Here is an 11,274-nt window from a genome sequence, read left to right on the forward strand (position 1 = left end):
CCTGTCTTTTCATTTCTGATTATTGCTCTCAGGTGAGCAGAAGCTTTTCTGAGTACCTCTATCACAAATAGCAGTTCCTAATTTTGTCTTCTCTGTGAAATGTTTAAGTTATGAAAGTCTGTCTTTTGGATAAACTGTTTAATCACAGCTTTTTTCTCCCCCGTTCCAGCTGAAAAGGGGTACTTGGTTAAATGCAGGGAAGAATGGGCGAAGACCAAAGACCCAGCCGCTGCCCTCCGAAAACTACCTGTCAAAAGGTGTGTGGAAGGGCAGCTTCTCCGAGGACTTTCAAAATACGGAATGAAGAATATAGTCTCTGCATTTGGCATAGTGAGTGCAATTTGTGAAGTCAGGCCCTGACTCAAGGTCGCTTAATGCTTTGAAATTTTTATCTTTAAATTTCACTAAATTTCGAAAGAACAGAAGGTAAATAAGGCTCCTTTGGTGATCTCTGCGAGCTGTGCAACCTGAGTGATCCCTGTTTAGACCCTGGATGGTGACCGGGGAGGGCGGCGGGTGCAGACAGTGGAGCAGTGATAATTAACATGGAGGGCTTGGAAAAAGCATCCGTGTGGGAAACAGTAGCTATGAGGAGGTTTGATTTAAATGAAGTATTAATGTCTTGGTATTTGAGAAATCAGAACCCATCATAGAGGTCATTTCTTGGTTACTCTCCAGCATCAGAATGTAACCTGCCTCAGTGAGAGGGTTACACAGTAAGTGGTCTAATTGACTACATTTTAGTGTGGTTTCTCTGAGTACCGTCCTGGTGAGTATAGCCTATATTTGTGTTTGTATACAGTAATCCCGATAGACTAAAAGTTTAACTTTTAATTGTTAAGTCTTGCTTGTTGTTCCCCAGATGTACCCCCCAAAAATCAGGATTCCTGTTCCAGGAAATCAGTGGTCAAAAAGTCATACAGGCTTTTGCCTTCTGTACAGTTAGAAAACACTGTTAGCTCTAAGATTGATGTGTAAGTTCCTTGAGTTTGAAGTCTGTGTCTTTGATTTAGTGCAGGGGTCCCCAGCCCCTGGGCCACGGACTGACACCTGTCCGTGGCCTGTTAGGAGCCAGGCTGCACAGCAGGAGGTGAGCAGTGAGTGAGTGAGAGACGCGTCATCTGTATTTACAGCCAACCCCCCATCTCTTGCATTGTTGCCTGAGCTCCGCCTCCTGTCAGATCAGTGATGGCTTAGTAAGCATAATGCACTTGGATCATCCCACCCTTCCCCCACCCTCTGTGTCCGTGGAAAAATTGTCTTTCACGAAACCAGTCACTGGTGCCAAAAAAGTTGGGAGCCGCTGATGTAGAGTATGAATTCCAAAGCACTTGTTTTCTTCACATTCACATCTGCACTGTGTGGGTACGAAGCGGGAGCTGCTGTTGATTGTGAGCACCTTGCAGCCTGAGGGGTTCCGTCTCTGAAATTGGTTGCCACGTATCAGTCACTGTTTCTATAAGCTCTTCGAAAAAATGGGAGCTGGAAGTTAGGAGTTTCTTATATGAAGTGTGCCACTTAACAAATGGGGTGTCTTGGCAAGTACAGTACTTTCAGTATTCAGAATTTTTTTTTTCTCTTGCTTGGTTTTTTTCCTCCCCTCAGATACCCAGAAACAATCGCTTAATGTACATTCACAGCTATCAGAGCTACGTGTGGAACAACATGGTGAGCAAGAGGATTGACGAGTACGGGCTGAAGCCTGTGCCCGGCGACCTTGTTCTTAAAGGAGGTAAAAGGCGGACATCATCCTTACTCAGCCCACCTTGGGGTCAGTTGTTTGACACTAGTGCTGAAAATCCAGCCTGGCTTCTGGTTAAGATAGAGAGCTTGTGTCTGGAAAGCTTGAGATGAAAGGACAGTATAAGCTCAGACTAACTGGTTTGGATCTGTTCTCTTTAAAGAAAAATGCTTCTGAGTTGAAAATATGCACCTTAGTCTCCATTGTCTTAACTAGGATAAGATTTGGAATAAGTGTTGCCTAAAATCCCTTGCCAGATCCTAACCTGGGTCTGTCAAATACTTCTCTACACCTCTGAATGTACTTCAACCTCCCTGGTGTTCTAGGTCAGGCTTAAAGAGTTTCTTTTAGTCAGCACAAGACTGGAGCTCCCTTTGCTCGGGGGCTGTGAAGTGCATACTCACTGCCTGACATGTTCATAAAATGTGCAGACAGCCCCATCTGCTATTGACCCCGTACTGTGGGCCAGGCCTTCTAAGTAAGCCCTCTACTTTAAAGCTCACAGGATTACTGTAAAGTATGCTGTATTTCAGACGAGGTTCAGTCACTCACCTAAGGTTCCACAGCTGGTTTAAAAAAAAAGAGAAAGTTGGGAATCGAACTAAGTCTGTCCATTTCCAAAGTCCATGTTCTCCTGGTGTGGTCTACCCTGAAACTGTCTGGGGACAGAGCCTGCTCATCTGTAGGTGTGCCCAGTAAATCCACTAGAGCTTTTATTTGTACAGAAATTTTAATTAATCTTTTCCTGATTAAATTTTTCCTTATCCAATATTGATCACATCTGGTGGGTTTTAATGTCCCCTATGCCAACCCATTTCATCCTCTAAATACTGACTGAGTTGTCTTTTTTCCCATAATTTATTTTTCTAGCAAAATGCACTCATTTGTGATAGCTTTCAAGATTGTGTTTTGTAGTATTATTTGAGGAAAAAGCTAAAAGGATTCCTAAACATGAGGTTGCAGCTGAGAAATAGTTTACTTTAAGTTTTCTGCTTTTTCTAAATCCATATCTATTTCTTAAATAGATAAATAGAAAAGACAGAAAGGTATATATTCCAAACTAATTTCTTTGAGCTTCATGGGCCACTGAACCTGTATCAGCTTGCATTTCTGATTGCTTAGATGTATGTAATTTTAGCAGATTGGGCTCATGAAAATGGGCTAGAATGGGCTCAAGAATATGGGCTGCCCATATTCTTAATTTATTCATTGGTGTATTTTCAGCCACAGCCACCTTTATTGAGGAAGATGATGTTAATAATTACTCCATCCATGATGTGGTAATGCCTTTGCCTGGTTTTGATGTTATCTACCCCAAGCATAAAAGTAAGTTCCCAGTGTGGGGAAAATAGTTAAAGTCTAACATAATTAAGCCACTGGCACCCAACAGTATAGAGAGAGGAAAAGAAAATCAGTATTAATTTCCATCAGACTTGAAAAAAATGTTTAGATTTCATATATATGTAAGCCATGTTTACTTGTAAAAGTCTCCCTGATATGGATGCATTCAGACGGATGATTTAAAGCAAGAAATCAGATGGTGGAGATTGTGGTGGTAGTGATAGTGTTGGTATTATTATTGTTGTTGCTATTATTGTTGGCACTGTTATTTAAATTTCTGAAATTCACTAATTCTTATTAAGGATGGAAGAATTTGGAAAGCATCATTGAGAAAGTGATTGAATAATTCTGCTTTGTGGAGGTTTAGTTGCTAAGTTGTGTCTGACTCTTTGCAACCCCATGGACTGTAGCCCACCAGGCTCCTCCATCCATGGGATTCTCCAGACAAGAATACTGGAGTGGGTTGCCATTTCCTTCTCGCAGGGATCCTCCCCTCCCAGGAATCAAACCTGGTTCTCCTGCATTGCAGGCAGATTCTTTACAGACTGAGTTGCTAGGGAAGCCCCAATTCTACTTTAACATAGCTTTTTTAAAAAGCTTTTTTTTTTTTTAAACTCAACTATATAAGTAATATCTGTTCATTGGGCTCAGAAATTTATAAAGTGGAAACTTAGAAATTTCCAGAAGCTTAGAAAGTTTATAAACTGGAAATCCCCTACCCTTGTTTCCCATGTCCCAGGGGCTGTTGGAAATTACTTTTGTACCTTCATGGATGCCGTTGTTGGGGGCTGGGTGGGGAGGGATGGTTCAGGATTCAGAACTTGAAAAAAAGGAAGCAGCCCTGAGTGCGGGACCAGTTTGGTGGAACTGACACTGAAAGTTTACTCCTCTCCAGGGCTGGTCTGTAGGAGGTGTTTTCCTGTTAAAAATCTTCTCTCTCGAGAGGGCAGAGTTAGCTTACTTATTGATGTTATATTCCTTGAAATTACAGAATGCTTAGGATTAGCACCCTTCTTTTATAAGGCAAATACTTAGGAAAGAGTTGAAAGGTTATCTTCCATTTACATGTTTACTTAATCACATTGCTGCGTGAAGTTGGCCTCATGGAGAGAGAAGGATTAAAGAAGAGCAGGAGGAGGAAGGGATGTGCATGCCCGAGGGGCGTGGCCTACCTGTGCTGTGTGGGTGGTGGGCGTGGCCCGGTGGGGAACCCGGGAGCTAGAGAAGGCAGGCACTGAGCTGCTCAGAGCCGCACTTGCCCTCTTTCCAAGAGAGAAAAGAATCTTCTTTCTGGTACCTCTCGAGGTCAGAAACTTTGGGTTAGGCAGTGTCACTTACTCAGCACAGCCTTTGACAGAGCCAGTCATGGAGACTTTGTGGCCATGGCAGGGGCTCACAGACTGGCTGGGTGGTGGTCCAGGCCTGCGGATTCATGACATAGGCTGTTGATGTCAGCAGCGCGCACTCAGAGATCCCAGCTGTCCTCATAAGTGGGTTGTGAGGTCTTTTCTTGACTCTGGTCTACCTAACATTTCTTTACAAATGACTTGAATAGGAAATCTGATTAGCATGTTTGCAAGTAGTATTACGCCAAATAGTTAATTATATGAAAAGTAAGTATTTAAAAGGTATTTAAAGTACTATAGAGGGTATTTTTCGGATAAGGCAATGGCACCCCACTCCAGTACTCTTGCCTGGAAAATCCCATGGATGGAGGAGCTTGGTGGGCTGCAGTCCATGGGGCCGCTAAGAGTCGGACCCAACTGAGTGACTTTACTTTCACATTTCACTTTCATGCACTGGAGAAGGAAATGGTAACCTACTCCAGTGTTCTTGCCTGGAAAATCCCAGGGACGGCAGAGCCTGGTGGGCTGCCGTCTCTGGGGTCGCACAGAGTCGGACACGACTGAAGTGACTTAGCAGAGGGCATTTAATACGGTTAAATGTAAATTCTCACATTTATGTTCAAAGGTCAAATGTATAGATGGAAAAGGCTACTTTGATGGTAGTCTTCATAAAAGCTATCCAGCGTTACGATAACATAAGCCTGTTACCCAAAGCAGATTAGGACTCTGTGGGGATTCCAGAACATTTGAGGGAACATGTTGGTCTAGAGAAGAAATGGCTTAAAGTCCCAGTGCTTATGAACACATGTGGAAGGGAGCAATTAATCTATGTCCAAAAGCAGTCAACAGAAGTCACACAAAGAGTATTTCAGCTTGGCAAAGGAAGATCTTTCCAATAATTGCATGCTTCATGAGGTAGTAGCTCCCTGTGGATGGCAACGTGCAAGCGAAGGCTGAGTGCCTGTCTCTGGTGTTATAAAAAAAGATTCTACATCAGGTGCGAGGGTGAGCCAGATGGTGTTCCCAGGTCTCTTATTTTTATACATTTATTTATAACTACCTTCTTCTGGAAAGAGTTTGAGGCTCTGTATATAGTCTCTTCCAACTCTGAGTACATGTAAGTTGCAGTTGAGTAATTTCTGATGAAATGGTCCTTTGTGCCTGGCTTGGGAACCTTATACCCAGATACTGTGTCTGGTGGGAGAGATAATCTACAAGTTGGAAACAAACCTAAACTGGACACACCTAGTACTAGTTAGTAAGGCAGTAAATCTTAATTCCAGAGAACAGGTTGGATTATAAGTTAATGTGACTAATTTTGTTAAGACGATCTAACTGAACTTTTGTTACCTTCTTTGTAGTCAAGCTCAAGATAGCTTGCTGACATGCTGCATTCCACATAACTTTTTTGTGTTTTTTATTAGTTAGTGAAGCCTACAGGGAAATGCTCACAGCAGACAATCTTGATATTGACAACATGAGACACAAAATTAGAGATTATTCCTTATCAGGGGCCTACCGAAAGATCATTATTCGTCCTCAGAATGTCAGCTGGTGAGTAATAGTCTTGAATGAAATAGAACTGAATTATTGTGTGAGACTTTAAGCTTTTGCATCACGTAAATACTTTTCAATGCTTACAGCCTGGTATATGAGTGTTATTGTTGTTACTAAATAGTATTCTCATAACTACTACTATTCAGTATTTTTCAAGTTATCAGGAGATAAATGAATTCAAATATAGTGAAAGTGGCTAAGTTTACATCTTATTGACATTGGTAAATTATTGAAGAGATGTGCTGAGAATGAACTTTTTCCCTGTTTCTCAAGAGACTTGATACTTTCTAGTTCTTACTCAGAATTAGCTGTGAGTTCCACACTCTTATGATTGTTTCAATATCATGTTTCTAAAGAGAAAAGGACATTTGTATGAACCCACTTTACAATACCTTAATACTTAGTATTATGTAAAGCTTTATTTGATAATTAAAAACTTAAAGCCTGGACCAGATGCCGACTGTCAGGAAATTGTGTCATTTCCTTCTCTCTGTCTCCTCTTCTCCCTTTGCCTCCTCCCTCCTGGTCTCTGGATTGAGGGAAGAGGTTGGCAGGGTTGTCCTTGCTATTGCCCACTATGGAGAGCAGTTTCTCAAAATGACACAGTGTTGTTAGTGGTAATGACCACTCTGCAAAAAAAATATAAATGCTGTGATTAATTCAGTTGCTTCTCTGCCAAGTGACATTTACTACATATCAGTTCAGTTCAGTTCAGTCTCTCAGTCGTGTCCGACTCTTTGCGACCCCATGAATCGCAGCACGCCAGGCCTCCCTGTCCATCACCAACTCCCGGAGTTCACTCAGACTCACGTCCATCGAGTCCGTGATGCCATCCAGCCATCTCATCCTCGGTCGTCCCTTTCTCCTCCTGCCCCCAGTCCCTCCCAGCATCAGAGTCTTTTTCCAATGAGTCAACTCTTCACATGAGGTGGCCAAACTACTGGAGTTTCAGCTTTAGCATCATTCCTTCCAAAGAAATCCCAGGGCTGATCTCATTCAGAATGGACTGGTTGGATCTCCCTGCAGTCCAAGGGACTCTCAAGAGTCTTCTCCAACACCACAGTTCAAAAGCATCAGTTCTTCGGCACTCAGCTTTCTTCACAGTCCGACTCTCACATCCATACATGATCACTGGAAAAACCATAGCCTTGACTAGACGGACCTTAGTTGGCAAAGTAATGTCTCTGCTTTTGAATATGCTATCTAGGTTGGTCATAACTTTTCTTCCAAGGAGTAAGCATCTTTTTATTTCTTGGCTGCAGTCACCATCTGCAGTGATTTTGGAGCCCCCCCCCCCAAAAAAAAACATCTGACACTGTTTCCACTGTTTCCCCATCTATTTCCCATGAAGTGATGGGACCAGATGCCATGATCTTTGTTTTCTGAATGTTGAGCTTTAAGCCAACTTTTTCGCTGTCCTCTTTCACTTTCATCAAGAGGCTTTTTAGTTCCTCTTCACTTTCTGCCATAAGGGTGGTGTCATCACCATATCTGAGGTTATTGATATTTCTCCCAGCAATCTTGATTCCAGCTTGTGCTTCTTCCAGCCCAGCGTTTCTCATGATGTACTCTGCATAGAAGTTAAATAAGCAGGGTGACAATATACAGCCTTGATGTACTCCTTTTCCTATTTGGAACCAGTCTGTTGTTCCATGTCCAGTTCTAACTGTTGCTTCCTAACCTGCATATAGGTTTCTCAAGAGGCAGGTTAGGTGGTCTGGTATTCCCATCTCTTTCAGAATTTTCCACAGTTTCTTGTGACCCACACAGTCAAAGGCTTTGGCATAGTTAATAAAGCAGAAATCGATGTTTTTCTGGAACTCTCTTGCTTTTTCCATGAACCAGCGGATGTTGGCAATTTGATCTCTGGTTCCTCTGCCTTTTCTAAAACCAGCTTGAACATCTGGGAGTTCACGGTTCAAGTATTGCTGAAGCCTGGCTTGGAGAATTTTGAGCGTTACTTTACTAGTGTGTGAGATGAGTGCAATTGTGCGGTAGTTTGAGCATTCTTTGGCATTGCCTTTCTTTGGGATTGGAATGAAAACTGACATTTTCCAGTCCTGTGGCCACTGCTGAGTTTTCCAAGTTCGCTGGCATGTTGAGTGCAGCACTTTCACAGCATCATCTTTTAGGATTTGAAATAGCTCCACTGGAAATCCATCACCTCCACTAACTTTGTTCATAGTGATGCTTTCTAAGCCCCACTTGACTTCACATTCCAGGATGTCTGGCTCTAGGTGAGTGATCACATCATTGTGATTATCTTGGTCGTAAATATCTTTCTTGTACAGTTCTTCTGTGTGTTCTTGCCACCTCTTCTTAATATCTTCTGCTTCTGTTAGGTCTGTACCATTTCTGTCCTTTATTGAGCCCATTTTTGCATGAAATGTTCCCTTGGTGTCTCTAATTTTCTTGAAGAGATCTCTAGTCTTTCCCATTCTGTTGTTTTCCTCTATTTCTTTGCATTGATCACTGAAGAAGGCTTTCTTATCTCTTCTTGCTGTTCTCTGGAACTCTGCATTCAGATGCTTGTATCTTTCCTTTTCTCCTTTGCTTTTCACCTCTCTTCTTTTCACAGTATTTGTAAGGCCTCCTCAGACAGCCATTTTGCTTTTTTGCATTTCTTTTCCATGGGGATGGTCTTGATCCCTGTCTGCTATACAATGTCACAAACCTCCGTCCATAGTTCATCAGGCACTCTATCAGATCTAGTCCCTTAAATCTGTTTCTCACTTCCACTGTATAATCATAAGGGATTTGATTTAGGTCATACCTGAATGATAGGATACTACATATCAACCACATACAAAAGAATTTCCACCCCAAGGAAACGTCTCTCGTGTTTCACATAGATTGCTAGCATCTGTCGCTTTGCTGTGTAGTATTTGTATATAAAATCTAGCCTTATTCTGTTACTGAATAGTCTCACCTAGAATTATCTACACTAGGCCCATGTGTTTTTCTTAAGCCAGTGGTGATGAGCAACCTAGTACCTGTCACGGAAATTCACATTCACACTCTTCTTTCTTTATATGTTTTGAAGGGAAGTTGTTGCATATGATGATCCTAAAATTCCACTGTTCAACACAGATGTGGACAACCTGGAAGGTAAACCACCACCAGTGTTTGCTTCTGGTAAGTTTACTTAGCCATCAGTTCTGTGTTGACTTGGAGATGTTTTCTCATACAGAAACATATTTTTAAAAAGCTTACTATCATCAACCACCTCCCAACCCTCTCTGTGATTTCTATTTTGTGTTTTATCATCTTAGTTTTAAGATTATAGCTGGAGGTTGGTGATTAAAGCAGCGTTTTGCACTGAAAATGAATGAACATTATAGAAGGTTATAATGTCATGTGATTGAATGTCCTCCCCCCACCATAGAGAGTTAACAAAGATGAGTGAGAATCCAGCAAGAGAGTCTAAGACATTGTCTGCCTTCTCACCAGCAAATTCTTGTTGCCTTTTCTTTGTCCAGTTTCGCCATGTGGTGAAAACAGTGTACATGGGTTTCCTTGTCTGTCACCCACCCTTTTTAGGAAGGGCCCCAGTGGAATTACGGTAGAGAGTCAGCTGGATCTTTTACTCACAGATCCCTTTCTGCCATGCTCCTTCTCTGGGAAGCAGGCTGGGGAAAGGACCGCAGTTCTTTCTGTATGGGGATTACGTGACTCATGCCAGGCTGTCTGCAGCTGCCTTACTTTTCTGTCTGTTGTCTCCTTCTTTGCCTGGCAGAAGGCAAATACAGAGCTCTGAAGATGGATTTTTCTCTCCCTCCTTCTACCTACGCGACCATGGCCATTCGCGAAGTGCTTAAAATGGATACCAGCATCAAGAACCAGACCCAGCTGAACACCACCTGGCTCCGCTGAGGCCTGTGTCCCGTATTAGAAAATGCAGACTTGTGTTTGCTGGCTTCCTGTTCATTTTCCTCTGAGTGCAGGCCCCTGTGTGGATTTGGGATCTTTGTAGTAAAAGACTATTTGTATTTTTCCAAGTTTTTATTAGCTTAATTTGCAATATTTGTACATATATAGAAATCGTGAGGATCCTCACTCTAGTTCAGAGAATATAAATTGGTTAGAATATATTTCAGGTGCTTAAATCATAGCAAAATGTCAGCTTTTATTGGCTTTATAATCATTTTAAAGAAATTTGGTTTAAGGTAGCAGTTTTACATTTTGCTACATTCTTGAAGGGCAGTAGGAATTTTTAATGCATCTCTGAATGTATACATAACAGTGCATTTTAAGAGAAATGCAGTGGAACAAATACTGACTATGGATAATGATTAGTGACACCCCTCCCCTCAGAAAAACCCTATAAATCTAAATAACAGTGCTTATGCTCATATTAATGGTGGTAAAACATCCACAGGTTTATAAACACAAAAGTGATGGTTATCCATGAACCAGGTTCAGCTAAGTGTATATAGACTTTCTGGTTGCAATAGCTTTTGCATTTATTATCATTGCCTTGCAGGAGCGTTGCATTAATAGGGCTTTTTTTCTTTATGTAAACATGTGCAGCTATTTTCAGTTAAGGTCCACTTTCTACTCCAGGTGCCTTTTATGTTGACTCTTTCCGCTGGACTGATATTTGCCCAAAAATAAACGATGGAGAAGAAGACTTTTGCAGACTTAACAAGGGCTCCTCCTATCAGCAGCATTCCCTTTGTTACCCATAGCGGAGGTCTTTCCAGTTTTGGCCATGCATCAAACTGTGCTCTGGTACGAAAGCATAAATATGCCTTTCCAAGGGTGTGTGACATTATTATATCAATTTTTATTTTCTATCATTTCTAGAACCAAATATAATAAATCTTTTTAAAAACTCTGTCCTACTAGTAATATTAATAAATGACATAAAAACCTAAAACTGAATGCAAATGAGAATCTTGGCCCTGCCGAAGGCAAAGAACCAGGTGAACAAGGGCTCCTCAGAAAAGGTGCGTCATGACCGAGTGTGGGATAATGACAGCATGTGGAATTGTAGGACTGATAGACCCTGTGAAGCTGGAGGCAGGGTGATTCTTAGGGTAGCGTCACTCACTTGCCTTCCAGCGTGCTTTCTCGATGGAAGAGACAGGGATGGAGAAAAGTTGCCCTGCCAGGAGCATCACACCAGGGGAGTGTGGATGTTGTTCATCCTCTGTCTGGCAGTGGAAACAAGGGGGAAAACTGTTTCTTTAACGCTGGTATTTTAATGATGTCCGTCACATTGTAGAGGTTAAAAAGGTTAGAACTCTCCTGGTAAATTAGCCTTTCAGCTGGCTAGTTTCTGAAGAA

General features: G+C 41.9%; 1 protein-coding gene across 1 annotated transcript in view; it reads left to right on the forward strand.

Moving 5' to 3' along the window:
* Positions 1-10,824, forward strand: part of PUS7 (pseudouridylate synthase 7 (putative)) — a 55,310-nt gene extending 44,486 nt beyond the window's left edge. Inside the window, exons 11-16 of the mRNA XM_018047243.1 lie at positions 170-330; positions 1,606-1,732; positions 2,966-3,067; positions 5,853-5,982; positions 9,029-9,120; positions 9,722-10,824. Coding sequence (XP_017902732.1) covers positions 170-330; positions 1,606-1,732; positions 2,966-3,067; positions 5,853-5,982; positions 9,029-9,120; positions 9,722-9,858 — 749 coding nt within the window. The 3' untranslated portion in view covers positions 9,859-10,824. The remainder of the gene's footprint in view (positions 1-169; positions 331-1,605; positions 1,733-2,965; positions 3,068-5,852; positions 5,983-9,028; positions 9,121-9,721) is intronic.

The sequence above is a fragment of the Capra hircus genome, chromosome 4 (assembly GCF_001704415.2).
Source record: "Capra hircus breed San Clemente chromosome 4, ASM170441v1, whole genome shotgun sequence".
Lineage (NCBI taxonomy): Eukaryota > Metazoa > Chordata > Mammalia > Artiodactyla > Bovidae > Capra > Capra hircus.